This window comes from Sardina pilchardus, chromosome 13 (assembly GCF_963854185.1).
Source record: "Sardina pilchardus chromosome 13, fSarPil1.1, whole genome shotgun sequence".
Lineage (NCBI taxonomy): Eukaryota > Metazoa > Chordata > Actinopteri > Clupeiformes > Clupeidae > Sardina > Sardina pilchardus.
Window position 1 is genome coordinate 5,269,968 of NC_085006.1, and position 15,738 is coordinate 5,285,705.

Below are 15,738 nucleotides of genomic sequence, written 5' to 3' on the forward strand. Positions count from 1 at the left end.
GAATACAGTAATGTTTTACAACCCAGCTGGTATCCGCTGTTCATTCCGACATATCCCCACTCGGCGGTAGGCCTAGGCCTATTTAACTTTTTTTTTTTTCAAACAACGTGCCATTCCGACATGAGGTCATTAATAGGCTATTAATGTCATAACTATTAGGCTATCATTAGGCTTACTATGCATGGCTGTAGGCAGCTATGAGGCCACTGAGATCTGGACCTCATCGGTTTTGAGAGCTGGAAATACATGTGTTTGCTAAATATCGGTTGTTGTGCATGTTGCGTTCGCGACTCGGGGAAGTGAAAGCAGTTCTGTAAAGACATTGCAAGTTTTCAAGGAGATCATCTGCGCCGCGCCGCGCAGCTGTAGCTGATTGTGAAAGCCGATTGGAAATACATACGTTTAGAGCGAACGTTTCAACTTTGCCATGGTAGACAAAAACACTCAAATAAAACAATAGCCTAAAAAATAACTGCATGCGTAATGGACACGGCTCTATATCCTAAATAATTTTCGAGGTTCGCCATTTGGTAATATGACCTATCCTTACTGACAATAATTTAGATTTAGCACAACTAAAGTTGCACGAAGGCAAAATACAGTCCTAAAAGCCTATTCTATATAGCCTGGCCAATATTGTAGATGTGCAAAAGCAGCATTTGCGTGCGTGCTTGCCGGTGAGGTGTAGCCTACAAAAATGAGCATAACATCTGATGGCTATGGCTATAGGATATAGGCTAGAGAAGAGTTGGTTTAAAATTCAAGTGTAGTAAAAAAGTTTGTGCACATCCCCGGTCAAGGTGTAGAACAAGAGTAGGCTAAATCATAAAAAAATGGAAAAAGGTTCGCACACCTGAAATCCTTCTTTTTTGATTTGATTTTATTTTCTTTATCACAAAGGAATGACGTTTCGACCGTGTGGTCTTCTTCAGATTAAAATTCAACTACGTGCGCTATTTAACCCCTCGAGACCGACTGCAGTCTGCTGACACAGCCAGACGACTCTCCCAACCCATTCATTCGTTTTGGCCGATATAACCCATTCATTCGTTTTGTGCGTATATAGATTCCTGCATGCTGCATTACCGTGACCCTTAGCCTACCTTGTGGATGATTTTTTCTCATTGGAATACAGCAGGACAGAATGCCTTTTATCTAACAAACGCAAAAGCTGAGATTGTTGGAAGGACTAGGCTACTCAACAAACTTGTTTTTCGTTTCTGGGAGATCTCGTTATCGTTTTGGATAGTCGTATTTTTATACTTATTGTTTGGACTTATGGACAATGAACTTTGAGGGGTGGTTGTTAGTGCTTTACAAAGCTTTGTGTTAATAAGTGTCGGTCCTCCTATCCTTCAGCTCACTGCGCGATGCTGTTGCGCATAGTGGCCACGAAGTCATTAACTGTTTACGACACAATACATGATATTTGTGTTTTTCTTTTCTTAGATTTAATGCATGTTTGACATGTAAACAGGCCTTCAGTCCGTTAACTTAAGGCCTTCTTTTGCATGGGGTTGCTCGCATCCGCCCGTAACCTAGGCTATTATGTGCGTAGTGGCTGCATACTCTTGATTATAATAAGAGGCAAATTGTTACAGGACAACTTAAACTGACTTCCCCAATGCTTCCCCGCAGCACATTACATTTTAATATAGGCTAATATAGGATGAACAAAGTCTATGGACTTGCTATATTAAATCCAGTAGCCTAATAATTCTATGTGCCACGTCCGATTTCGCAAGTGATGTAGTAGGCTACGTTTAAACATCTACAAACGTCTGTGAGACTACCCATTTCATGAAGAGCAATTGTCTTGTGCGATCATTCCCCCTCCCCCACACTTGTCTAACCAGTTCACTAGACATTATAGCCTACCTATATGCGGCATTGAGGACGATTGCCTCCCTCCCCTCTCTCTCTCGACAGACACTTCCTGACACTAGGGCTCGGGATCATGACATCAAAACTTCGCGGGCACAGCCACATTGGCAGCTTCACTCCTTAGTTTACTATGGATTACTATGGATTTACTCCCGCCTTTTAGTGTGTTCCTGTTACTTAATTTTTGCCTTCTTGGTCGTATGTTGCTGTGTAGTGGGGTGTAACAGTGCAACCCACGATCGCAAGAGGAAAAGAATAAATCGCTACTATATTTCTGCTTCTTGTCTTGTGCATCTAAATGAATGGATATTACGTTCAGTGCGCTACCAAATGGCGGCGATATTCCTGGAATGCAAGGCGTGTGCCCGAGCCCTATTATGTAAATGTAAAAATGTGTGTGTGTGTGTGTGTGTGCGCGCTGAACCACAAATTCACATATTAACTTTTCTTTTCAGCAGACATCGCAATCATAAAAAAATCGCAAAACTTTTTAATAAAATAATGCCTCTTGTCTTAATGGGTTCCGGAGGTTCGTAGAGTATTGAACCCCGGTCGCTGACGTGTGATTAAGATGCCTCAACCAGTTACGCCACAGTTCGAGTGTCAATATCTTCGCACTTAGCCAAGAAATATAAAGAATTCAGTCAGTCGAGTTCATTTATTCGCGGCATGCACTTGAAACGCCGATCAAAAGTTCTGACATGTTAAACTGACGTTAGTCATTAATTCACCACATGATAAAATGCTGTTATATTGACGCACAGTAGCCCACGGTAGTCTATGTCTATCTCTGAATCAACATGAACATGCATAACGAGATCCATATATTCTAAGTTGCTAGAAACTTCTTTTGCGGAGCTAGGCCTAGTCGATGGTTACAATGAATCACCCTCACTGCCCTATCTCATATGTGACCATCCATTGTTACAATGTTACAAAATGCACGATCTTCTCCATGCATGTAGCCTACGGTTATAAGTAAAGTGACATGATAGGCATGTAGGCCTATTAAAGATATTTCTGTTAAATACATTTTATTTTCAGTTGTCAAAAGAGGTGGGGACAAAATCTGTGATAAAGTGCTGGGTAAGCTACCCAGCGTCGCCGGTTAAAATGAACATGCCTCCGTTTTAAAATAGCCTATAGGCCTACACATTTCTAAGTATTCCTAGCATAAATGTAGCCTAAATGTCCATCTTGTCCATCTCTTTCGTCTCGCCTTGACAATAATAGCCTATTCACGGAAATGCGGTCTTGTAACCGTAATGAATTAATGAATTAATCTAAGGTTGCCTATCGAGTCTTTCAGGTTGAATTGAAGGCTTCTAAAACCATTTTCATTAATTTCAACAATGGTTTATTGAAACGTCGTTTGATTATAATTTCGCCAGTCATCACCTTCATTTTAATGATTAAATGAGACGGATTAAATGAGACGGATATGCGGAGCATTTCTCCTCCTCTCTATTGACCAAAACGTTGCTCTGGCATCTCTGCTGGACTGACTGAGTTATAGGCTACGTCGAGTGAGAGAGCCAGCTGTGAGGTAGGCTGTAAAACATTTGAAAACTCTGAAACTGCAATCTGACATGCCGAGCGTGATGTCTCTTTTCTCCGCTCGTCACCAGCGCGGTGTCTTCGGGTTTTTCCGTGTTTTCCGGTATGAGCCGAACCTTCATTTTATTAGGGCGGTCTTATGTTGCCCCCTTGCGGTTGCAAAGTCCCGATGCTTCGGGATTCCCGATGTGCGGGAAAGAAAGGAGCATTCTCAACCCGTACCATCTGTAGGCTACGCAAACAGGCGTTTCAGTTGCAACCCCTTTGTCTGAGAGGCACACCGGTCCACAACTGAAGCGCTCCTTTTGAGTAGGCTATAAATAGCCCTTCATCGAACCTGGTGTAGGCTACATTAATTTGTTTGTACATTTGTTTTAAACATTACACAGACTGTCAGCAGCAACTTTTTTATGCCAGCATGTCATGTCAATAAAGTGAGTTCAGAGTGGTGAGATTTTAATCTTGAAATTCTAAAATATAGGCTAGGCCTACACAGCCAGACCAAACGTAGGATATCACAACACGAAGTCCAGAGAGGAACTTTTTCACACAACAAATCTGGCAAAGTTATGTGCCTGTCGCTAAGATTGCAAATACAATATTCACCTGAAACATTCTTGTTCTTGCTCAACCACAACAAGCAATTCCAAAACAGTAAGGATGTGTTCTCTATAAACATTACACAAAAAAACCAAACATTTTCTTGCGTGCGTCCATTTTAATTTCCGAGCAGATCCTATGAACGCACTTTTCCCGGTAGTCGGATCTTTTTGAACTCCGTTCCTCCGAGGCTCCGAGTTGCATGAACGCACTATTAGTCTTTACGGCTGACATTGGGATTGGGCCCCTCTCTCTGTATCAGACAAAGCAGGATGTTTGAATCTGATTTCATATTATTTTTAACAGGTTTGTTACTATGTTCTGAAATCTATTTATGTATTTACTGAAACGTATTTCTCTGATACCTTTTGGATAACCCTGCTCTAGATTATGCCTATTGCCTAGCCTAGCCTACTAATATTTTTGGATGCAGATGTATTTTTATATGATCAGCTTCATGTTGGCATTGAATTTGGATGAAATGATTGCTAACATCAAGCTAGCTGACATATCCCCTCTCATTGACTAGCTGCTAACTGCATTAACATTTTCATTGGCGAAAAAAACATGTGGGGAACTTACTTTCTGCCTTTCGTATGTCCATTGTGCCTGTTCATCAAACCAAGAATAGGTTTACCGTTTAGCCTACTAAAGTAATCCAAATAATGTAACACTATATATTTTTTGTCAAATGTGGGGGGGTCCAAACAAGCAATTTTTAAATGTGAGAGGGACACGTCCCCCTCAGCTTGTATGGCGGCGACGCCTATGGGTGAGTGAACAGGACATAATTTCTCATATCTGTCTCTCCTTGATTCCTCCATCTTCCTTACATTTCTTCCTTGTTTCCTTCACAAAATGAATAGATAGATAGATTGATAGATAGATAGATAGAGGAATGAGATGCACCCCTTGAGGGATGAAGTGAACTGTGAGCATCAAGAATTATCTAGCCAGTCAATGCTGCCCTCTGGATTTCAAACTTAGTCATTGCCAAGAGAAAATGTGTGGGAATATGCCAGCATATATAGCCAAAGGGGGCCCTAATAAGCCTGGTATACCGTAGTCCTGCATCTGTGTTCCACACATGCCACCAACATCACGGGCAACCTAAACCACAAATACCTGACCTGCAGCCTCCTCAGTCTTCTAGTGGCCCCCAGTTAGATGTCACAGCCTGAGCTATATCTAGAGGGTCCACCAGAACAAGCAAGGGCCTGACCTGATTATTTAAAATACCTACTTGTAGCCCTGACCTATTGGCCCGATGAGTAAAGGCAAGGGTGCTCCACTGTGAACAATTTCAGTTCATCTATCTAGCCTGTGCTGACTTTGCAAACTTAATTTACTTTTCCTAGAACAGAGAATATGTATTTGTTTGATTTTCACTGTTTAAAATACATAATACACTACTGGATTAAATAATTAAATTCAGATGGAGAGGGAAATGCTTTTGGCTACAATTTGGCCAGACTATCCTAATCTTTCAAGTCCTTCACTTATATTTTACAAATCTGTAAAGAAAATCTGTTCTTCCACGTTGTGGTGGTAAAAATACTCTCTCTTTTCATTGAATATTAGATTAGACTAGATTCTATTCTTAAATTGTATTGTCATTGTGCAGAGTACAAGTACAAAGACAATGAAATGCAGTTTGTGTCTAATCAGAAGTGCAAAAAGCAGAAAAGTGCAGTGTAATATACATTACAAAATATAGACAGACGGTGCATAGACACAACAAGAAATATAGTAAACAGTTGGTTTACAGAATGTGGTTTAGAGTAATATAAATGAATATAAATGTGCCGTGTATTAGCAGAATAAATCTGGTTCTGCAATATGAACAAAGTATGAAAAACATATACATGAAGTAATAGTAGTAAGAATAATAGATAGAATTACTTTCATTCCCTTCATTTAACTGGCATGCCATGTCTAAAGTCTAGTGTATCAAATGCATAGATCAAACATTATTCTTGGTGGAATTATTATCCTAGTTGGGAAAATATACAGTATTTGAAGAGTTTGGTTCCAAAAATCCATTAAAAAAAACATTAATAGTCATGTTATTTAATTGTATATTTCAGATAACGTAAATTTCATTGTAGTTGTTTTGATAAGGTAAAGATAATCATTACAATTGCAGTAACCTAATTACAGTTACACTGACATTGTTGGACACATCGATAAAAGTGAGGCCTCTCAATCACTTTTAGGCCTCAAGGACACAGAGCTTGTTTCACTTGTAGAATATAGGCCTACTGTAAATTTAAATAAAGGTTTGTCACAGGCTAACAATCAGCAAATGCCATGTGGATGCAGCTCGAATATGGCTTTCAAGAGCAATAAATCAAATGTCAGAGTAAGGGTATGATAGAAACCAAGTGAAAAGGGCTGGTAATTCATTCAATGTGTTGTGTAGTACAGAACTATTAAATATGAATGGTGTAGAATAATCATAAAGGAATTATCCTTAATGTCAAAGACAATTTGCACAAAACAACTGCCATCATCAAACAATAGCACCAATGAACCCAGGTGTAACTAGCCCGACCCCCAATTTGTGATTCATCTTTAGAACACATGGGGGAGGAAGCATAAGACAAAGTTATTTAAACCTGAAACAGATAGCTCTCAACTGTAAGTATTTGTAAGACTTGTGATGTTGATCGCTCAGGCTCTGACTCTTGTTGCCCTGTGGGGAGCGGTGCTTACTCTAGTTGAGTCTGACATGAGTTCTTTCAATTGTAGGCTGCAAGGAGATACCAAGTCCCCTGAATTTTTCAAGGATGGGGATTTTGTAATTGGGGGGATTTTTTCAATCCACTATTATCTGCATACATTACAGCACAACTATTCCAGTATGCCTGAACCTCTAAAATGCACTGGGAGGTACATTACAATGAGAATAGCTCAGTTAAAGAAGATTGCAGTTAATGGATATTCAAATAGTATTTAAAAGCCTCTTTGTTCATTAACCTCTTCTGTTATATGTTTTACAGTATGGACACTCGGGAACTTCGATTTGCTCGCACGATGGAATTCGCCATACAAGAAATTAATAACAGAACAGACATCCTACCAAATATTACCCTGGGTTACGAAATACATGACTCTTGTGCAGCTGTGCCTGTCGCTGTGAAAGTTGCTTTTCAGTTTGCTAACGGGATAACCCCTAATATTTCAATGGATACCTCTTGTCCCAAGAAAGCCAATGTTGTAGCTGTTGTAGGGGAGTCTGGCTCAACACCGTCCATTGGCATGTCCAGAATTCTAGGTCTTTTCGGAATTCCACAGGTGCTTCCAAATTGATTAACTAAACCGTGTAGGCTACATAAATGTAATGTCTCTCAAAAACATCACCATATTACTTGCTCTACAATGTATACCGGCAGAAGTCTAATTTAACTGTTTTACACGAACTCTTACAGGTTAGCCACTTTGCTACATGTGCCTGTCTGAGTGACAAGACACAGCACCCCGCGTTTTTCAGGACGATACCAAGCGACCACTACCAAGCAGCCGCTCTGGCACGACTGATTAAACATTTCGGCTGGACGTGGATTGGGGCAGTTCGTAGTGATTCTGACTATGGTAACAATGGAATGGCATCATTCCTGACTGCTGCAAAAAGTGAGGGGATCTGTGTAGAATATTCCGTGGCTTACTACAGGACAAATCCTCGTAGTAAATTACTAAGAGTGGCAGAGGTAATACGCCGCTCTACTGCAAGAGTTGTGGTGGCTTTTCTTGCCTCGGGTGACATGCGCATCTTACTAGAAGAGTTATCGCGACATAACCCTCCATCCTTACAGTGGATTGGCAGTGAGTCGTGGGTTACAGACCCAGACATGATACGGTTTGAACTGTGTTCTGGAGCCATTGGTTTCGGAATTGAGCGTTCAGTCATCCCTGGTTTGCGAAACTTCCTTCTAGACCTCTCCCCTGCTCGAGCGTCCAAATCCAGACTTCTCACTGAGCTCTGGGAAGACGCTTTTGACTGTACGCTGCTCTCGGCTCAAACAGATCAAAAGGGTGAACAAGCTAAGACATGTGGCAGTAATGAAAGCCTAAATGGCATTCAGATTCCCTACACGGATACTTCGCAACTGCGCGTCACTAACATGGTTTACAAAGCCGCTTATGCCATAGCGCATACTATCCATGGCCTTATATGCAAAGAGAGGCCCGAGTCTTTATCTCAGTGCAACAGAAGCATAGTCCTGGAGCCAAATCAGGTAAAATTTGGATTTTGGAGTCATTTAAATAATAATGGGGTAATAAAAAATACAATGTGGCAAAATAGGGTTACAAATGAATAGCCTGAATAGCCAGCGTTCAAATCCCTGAATTCATACATTATAATGTATTGTGTTAATAACATAGTAGCCTCATCTCTAATAGTACAGCATTTAAACTGAACTAAATATGAACTTACTTATTGTTATTTGTGAAGAAATATGAAATGTCTCTGCTCTAAAGGTTTTTGAACAACTCAAAAAAGTAAATTTCACCATAAATGGAAATCATGTTTCTTTTGATGCAAATGGTGACCCTGTTGCCACATATGAGCTTGTTAACTGGCAAGTCACTGAAAATGGAGTTATGGAATTTGTGACAGTGGGCCGATATGATGCATCACAACCCAAAGGTCATGAGTTCAGTATGCAGAAAAATATCACTTGGATGGAAGGACAATCACAGGTAGAGGCCTCACCCTCTCTGTAGGCTATACTATATTTATTGCCAGAAGTTCTATCATGTGTCTTTTATGTCTTTGGAAGGTGCCTGTGTCTGTGTGCAGTGAGAGCTGTCCTCCAGGCACCAGGAAGGCTGTACAGAAAGGCAAACCTGTCTGCTGCTATGACTGTATACCATGCGGAGAGGGAGAGATCAGCAATGAGACAGGTACAGTTATTTAGCTAATTTTGTAATGTTTTCTTGTGCTTGAAATACAATACTGTATGATTTGTGCTGGGTTGAATCTGACTGTGTCTGCACACACTATTGTCTTCTGTACAGATTCGGTTGACTGTGTCTCCTGTCCTGATGAGTACTGGCCCAATGCCCAGAGGGATGAATGCCTGCCTAAACCAGTGGAGTTTCTGTCCTGGGATGAGGTTCTTGGCGTTGTATTAGCTGTTTTCTCTATTGCAGGAGCCTGTATTGCTGTCATTGTGGCTACTGTGTTCTACAGACACCGGATGTCTCCTATTGTTAGAGCCAACAACTCTGAGCTGAGTTTCCTGCTGCTCTTCTCACTGACTCTGTGTTTCCTTTGTTCTCTTACTTTCATTGGTCGGCCCTCTGAGTGGTCCTGTATGTTGCGTCACACAGCGTTTGGGATCACCTTCGTTCTCTGCATCTCCTGTGTTCTGGGGAAAACAATAGTGGTGTTAATGGCCTTCAGAGCCACTCTTCCAGGCAGTAATATCATGAAGTGGTTTGGGCCTGCACAACAAAGAATGACAGTTGTCGCTTTCACTTTCGTACAAGTTATAATATGTATTCTGTGGTTGACACTGTCACCCCCATTCCCCATAAGGAATATGTCCCTTTACAAGGAAAGAATCATTCTTGAATGTGATCTGGGCTCAGTGGGAGCTTTCTGGGCTGTATTAGGATATATTGGACTCCTTGCACTCTTGTGCTTTTTTCTGGCGTTTCTGGCTCGTAAGCTACCTGACAACTTTAACGAGGCCAAATTCATCACATTCAGTATGCTGATATTCTGTGCAGTCTGGATCACTTTTATTCCAGCTTATGTCAGCTCTCCTGGAAAATTTACTGTGGCTGTGGAGATATTTGCCATCTTAGCCTCTAGTTTTGGCTTAATTGCATGTATTTTTGCCCCAAAGTGTTTTATAATTGTGTTTAGGCCAGAGCAAAATACTAAGAAGCATGTAATGGGAAAAGGACAGTTAAAGGCCCTCTGATACCTTGTATGAAATCTGATTTCTCTATCTATTTCAAAAAAAAAAAAAAAAACTGCATGTTTTCATATCCATGAAATGCCACATCCACTGTTTGAAGAGTATGTACACTCTAAACGGAATTAATGCAGCTAGTTATAATAATATTGTTTGGATGTTTAGTATTACTGTAGTAATTGTTTAATCTTTTCAACTCAGTTATATGACAGAATGAATCATTTGTTTCATGTATTATTGATATGTGTCTTCAATGAAATAGGAAAAAGATTTGCTGTACACCATGGAACATTTCATATTAATTTGCAACAAAATGTTTATTTAATATTTATTTGGTGTGCTGTATCATTTAATGTACAACAATTAAGTAAACAATGTACATACCCAAGTGGAACGTTATTACAATTAAAAACTCTTCAGATTTGGTTTTGAGGTGTTTCTTGAAATTTAATACTGTAATCATTTCCTTACAATTCCAATAGAGTATAAATTATTTTATTTCTACATGTAAAAATATGCTAAACTGTGTCACACTATTGTACAGTAATTCCCTGAAGGTGAGAAATGATTTATAAATAACTTCAACAATCTAATCAGGATGACCAGTGAAGCATGTTTAATGTGAAATATAAGACTTGAAAGACACAATGCACAAAAATGCAAACCATTACTTTCAGTATTTCCTTGTCATTCCTCTTTTGGTGTTTTGCTCAGGTTTAAAAAGGATAATATAACATTTTGGTGCAAAGATGCAAAACAGTAGTCCAAAGCTGGATGCCAGGATGGCAAAAATCTCCACAGCCACTGTGTATTTCCCTGGGGAGCTGTTGTATGCAGGTATGAAGGAAATCCACACAGCGAAGAAAATGAGCATGCTGAAGGTGATCATCTTGGCTTCGTTGAAAGTATCTGGAAGTTTACGTCCCATGAATGCAAGAACAAAGCAAACACAAGACAACAGGCCAATGTACCCAAGCACCAGGTAGAACCCCGGGGGCCACGCACCTTTACACTCCAGCAGTATCCTGCCACCCTGGTAGGATGTGTTCTTGAAGGGCACAGGGGGTGCAGCCGCCAGCCAGCCCGCACACAGGACCACCTGCACCGCAGAGCAGCAGAAGATGAAGGCCCTTTGCTGAGGAGGCCCAAACAGGTGGACCACATGGGAACCAGGTATGGAGGGGCGGAAGGCAAGCAGCACAACAATGGTCTTGACCAGGATGCAGGAGATCGAGAGCACAAAGCTGATCCCGAACAATGCCTGCCGGGCTCGGCAAGACCACGGCGAGGGGCGGCCCATGAACACCAGGGAGCAGAGGAAGCAGAGCTTCAGTGACAGCAGCAGCAAAAAGCTGATCTCTGAGTTGTTGGCTTTAACAATGGGTGTGGTCTTGTAACAGAAAAATATGGTGGTAATGACTGCAGCTGCAGCAACCCCCAGCAGAGATAAAACGACTAGGATGATACCCAGAGTCTCTTGGAAAGAAAGAAATTCCTCCACGCCAGCCACACACGTCACTCTGTCTCTGTCAGACCAGTAATACAGAGGACATTTGATACACTCTGTAGCTCCTAGACATAAAACACAAAGCCCTCATTCATTTATGTTAACACTGAAAATCGCACAGCTTATGCACAACGACCAAACTGATTAAAGAGAGAAAAGGTGTGTTCCGTGTTGGCTCACTCACCTGTAATATTGCTGATCTGTCCCTCGGCACAGGGCAGACAATCGAAGCAGCAAACAGCCTCCCCTGGACGCGAGGCCTTCCTACTTCCAGGAGGACAGGCTACACTGCAGACAGACACAGGAGCCTGTAGAGACACACAATGCAACCTGTATGTCACTGATTTTTGCCACCCTTTCCATTTCCACTTGAAAATTCAAGACATTCACCTGAAACTGTCTCTCTGCCCACTCTATGGACTGTTCATCCATCTGCAGCTTTAAGCCTAGAGGAGCTGAGCCATCATAGCTTCCCACTTTCTGGAACCTGACGCCACCCTGGTGGTCTCTCTGCCAGTTGATGATATCATAGAGGGGCACCGGCTCACCATTAGAGTCAAAGGACACTTTCTCTCCAAACTGATTGGTGAAGTTCACTCCCTTTAAGTGGCGAAGGAGCTGAAGGCAGAGGTTGGTTTATGTAATAATGCATCATGAAATAAATGTTACAATGTATTAAAAAGATAAATAATTATAGCTAAAACTTCAACTAAGTGATGACAATGTTGTCAGTGTTTCATAGAGGAATACTCTGTTTTACCTGCCTTGGTGTAAATGTTGTGGTTCTTTTACAGACGGTTTGTGTGACATTTCCCCACAAAGAACCACACTGCAGCAGCTTGTGTAAAGCATGGGCAATTGCATACACAGCTTTGTATACGTTGTAGGAGATTCTGACCTGTGACACGTCACTGTAGCTGGTTTTGTGTGAACTCAAATCTTCATTTCCACTGCACAGTGGCACTTCAGACACACTGTGTGAGCCAAACTCTAACCTGCATCCAAACAGCTCCTCCCAGAACATGTTAGTGAGGGTTGACCCTGGCCGTGGTGATGGACGCACCTTCAGGAGAAAGTCAGACAGTCCTGGGATCACTGCGCCTCTAAAGGAAAAGCCCAGCGTGCCCACCAGCACAGGCTGAAACCTGGGGGCAGTCAGCAGACTGGCCGTCACCCACGCCTCGCTGGCCACCCACTGCAACCTGGTCAGGTTGCGTCGAGCAGCTTCAGTCAGCAGGCTCAGCAGCTGTCCTTCTGTGGCAAAGGCTATGACCACACTGGCGGTGGTCGTCTCTAGAACATCAGCAATGGCATTGATCTTGGCCACTGATGGTGCTTTGGGAATGGTTTGGTGGAAGGCTAAGCAGCCACCCCATTCATGCAGCTGCTCAGAGAATGCTTGGATCCCATAGCGACTGTAGTCATCCTCTGTGCCTATTGTGCCAACCCAGTGCCAGCCAAAGTGGGCAACGAGCTGAACCAGCCCCTGCACTTGAAACATGTCACTAGGCACGGTGCGCAGGAAGGAAGGATACACCTGCTTGTTTGTAAGACACGTGCAGGTTGCGAAATAGCTAACCTACAAACAAAGAAGAGTAAAGAAAAAAGGGGACTAATTGTGTATATACAGTATGTACATCAACATAGCATCTACAAAACAGCTCAAATGCCTACACATACTGTATGCCGACACGTATACATTATTTATCACCAGTAAACATTAACAATCACATGAGTAAGTATGTCACAATTGCATTACAGTTATTGTCAGAACAATTGCAAAAAAATAAAGTATAATACAAAATACACTCATTTTACATACATGTAGACTGTATGCAGTTTTAAGTGCTGTTACCACTCGAGCTAATGGAACACATTCAAATAATATTTTTTTCAAAAATGATTTAAACATTTGATTTGTTTTCATACCACTGGTATCCCAAAAGGTCCCAATGTGTGTGCTAGAGCACGGGTGGGTGTGGAGGATGCTAGACCAATGACAGCAGATACCGGGCCATTAGCAATGCATTGGGAGTCTTCTGTTTGATTCTGATGATGAGCCAGGGAGCCACTAACCAATGACAACCCCCCTGTCAAGCCAAGATGAACATGGTCACAACTGTCCATTATTCTATAGCCCAGAGTAACCCCAGGCAACAGCTTAGCATTTCCATTTATCTCTTTGATGGCAAATATCATAGTCTGAAGCCAGCGAAATGCTCGAAGATCAAGGCTGAAATAATCAAAAGAAGTAGTGAATTTCAGAGCATAAAATATCTACCTGACATAAAATATCTCTCTTTTACATAAAACACTGCAGGTGATAAGATGGTACACAATTGTATAGATTGAAATTGAAATTGTATTGGAAATAAACTGCTTTTAACACACACACACACACACACACACACACACACCAAAACATATGTTCCATTTTAAAAAAGGGCTGTGCACAAAATAAATTGTACATGACTTGCAGTAATGTATTGCAAAACAGTGATAAACAAGGACACTTGTGGTGAGCTTTACAAGCACAATAAAATATTAGCATTTCAGATACAGTCACCGACATAATTGGTTTGTTGTCCTTTTCCACAAGGTTATTGGGAAAATGTGGTTTTCATCCATAGGATCCTAATCTGACAATTTGGTAATTTCCACTCACCCACTGCACTGGCTGGGCTGCGGTCTGGAGGTGTAGTTATGATCTGGCTTTGAGGCCATATAGTGAAGGGGAAATAATCCCCCAATCAAGATATCCCCATCTGCCTTCAAGACTGGCAAATTAAAGTTTCCAATCATACTGCAAAATCTCTCTGCAGTGCAACTCTCTAACAAGAGGTGAAGAAAGAACAGTACCCTAGGTGTAATACGCTTACTCTGGCCTGCTGGCATCTCTGCAGGTATATGTCAGACAACAGGCAGAAGAGGTGGCATTATTGCAGCCAAGTGCAGCGTAGACAGGATTGCCCACCCTATAAAAGCTATCTGATCCGGTTCAACTGTCATGTCAAGTGACAGAAACTAAGATAGACCAATGAAAGCAGTTGCGGGGAGGGGACTTGCAGTAATGTATCTCGAAATAGGGTTTCTCATTGCTTTCTCAGCAGTATACTGTATGCATTTTCCTAAAGCAGTTCTAATATTTCAGCGAGCTATTGCTTGACTCTTCAATCGAATTTCTGTTATGCCAATGAAAAGGTGTCACCAGAATTAAAATCCTTTCAACATTGTTTAGAATTGAGAAAGTAAAAATGTGCGGACACATTATCAACATTGCAGCAGAAGTGTGTCTTTTTAGCATAGACTGTTCACTGTAAAGCAAAACTAGCAAAGCAAGGCAAGTTTATTTGTAGAGAGCATAATCTTTTATTTATTATTCTACACTTGAGGCTCACACTCAGGGACAATGCTGGCTCTGACATTCACCCTATCATCTCTATCTGGGGAAAATGTTGCCAGTTCTGCCTCAACAGGCCTCTGGTGAATACTGAAGTGTCAGGATTCCTCACATCTTGAGGTATGAGGTCACCTGTGAGCTTTTACTATGGACATCAAAATAATCTAGCCAGTCAATGCTGCCCTCTGGATTTCAAATTTAGTCATCGTCATGCAAAATGTGGGGGAATATGCCAGCATGTTATGAGAACCACCTTAATACTCCACAGCCACCAACACCTCGGCAACCTCAACTAATACCTGTCCTACAGCCTACTCAGTCTCCTAGTGGCTCCTAGAGGTCACTAACCAGGTTATCCAGAGGGTCCACCAGAACAAGCAAGGGCCTGGCCTGCTTATTTATGAAGCGCTATGTGTAGCCCTGACCTGCTGGCCCTGTGAGCAAAGGCATGGGTGCTCCATTGTTTCTGGGTGTAAGCATTTCAGTTAATCTGTCTGTGCTTTTGGTGACTTTGCCATACATTATTTTTATTGCTGGGCAAATATAAATATATGTGTTGGACATGTCAAATTAATTGAATTGAATTAGGCCCCTTATAGGCAACATGAAAATGGCTTTTGAGAGCAATATGAGTAAGGGTTTGATATAAACCAGGTGGAATGTATTACGTACAATAGAAAATGTTGTCGATCATGAATATAAATTCATTGAATAATTTGATGAATAATCATAAAGGAGTTATCCTAAATGTCAAAGTGAATTTGCACATCAAACAATCATCAAACAATAGCACCAATGACCCCAGGTAAAACTAGCCCGACCCCCAATTTGTGATTCATCTTTAGAACACATGGGGGAGG

At 41.5% G+C, this 15,738-nt stretch overlaps 2 protein-coding genes across 2 annotated transcripts; one reads left to right on the forward strand and one right to left on the reverse strand.

Annotated features, from left to right (window-relative positions):
* The first annotated feature begins 6,889 nt into the window (after positions 1–6,889).
* Positions 6,890–9,977, forward strand: LOC134099028 (extracellular calcium-sensing receptor-like). The gene is made up of 6 exons (XM_062551702.1): positions 6,890–6,933; positions 7,044–7,338; positions 7,473–8,279; positions 8,524–8,745; positions 8,826–8,949; positions 9,064–9,977. Exons 1-6 carry the CDS (start codon positions 6,905–6,907, stop codon positions 9,975–9,977), a joined length of 2,391 nt encoding a protein of 796 aa, XP_062407686.1. The 5' UTR covers positions 6,890–6,904.
* A 667-nt stretch (positions 9,978–10,644) lies between these two features.
* On the reverse strand, positions 10,645–14,271 carry LOC134099029 (extracellular calcium-sensing receptor). Its single transcript, XM_062551703.1, has 6 exons — positions 14,144–14,271; positions 13,408–13,711; positions 12,239–13,057; positions 11,869–12,096; positions 11,663–11,786; positions 10,645–11,543 (listed from the first exon to the last, which is right to left on the reverse strand). Exons 1-6 carry the CDS (start codon positions 14,200–14,202, stop codon positions 10,645–10,647), a joined length of 2,433 nt encoding a protein of 810 aa, XP_062407687.1. The 5' UTR covers positions 14,203–14,271.
* Positions 14,272–15,738: the final 1,467 nt, after the last annotated feature.

Coding starts and splice junctions, on each gene's coding strand:
- LOC134099028 (XM_062551702.1), top strand. CDS start 6,905: ATGCCTGAACCTCTAAAATGCACTGGGAG. Junction 8,280..8,523: donor TAGTCCTGGAGCCAAATCAG/GTAAAATTTGGA, acceptor TCTGCTCTAAAG/GTTTTTGAACAACTCAAAAA. Junction 8,746..8,825: donor GGATGGAAGGACAATCACAG/GTAGAGGCCTCA, acceptor TGTCTTTGGAAG/GTGCCTGTGTCTGTGTGCAG.
- LOC134099029 (XM_062551703.1), bottom strand. CDS start 14,202: ATGGCCTCAAAGCCAGATCATAACTACACCTCCAGACCGCAGCCCAGC. Junction 13,712..14,143: donor CAGCCCAGCCAGTGCAGTGG/GTGAGTGGAAAT, acceptor TGATTATTTCAG/CCTTGATCTTCGAGCATTTC. Junction 11,544..11,662: donor ACAGATCAGCAATATTACAG/GTGAGTGAGCCA, acceptor TTTTATGTCTAG/GAGCTACAGAGTGTATCAAA.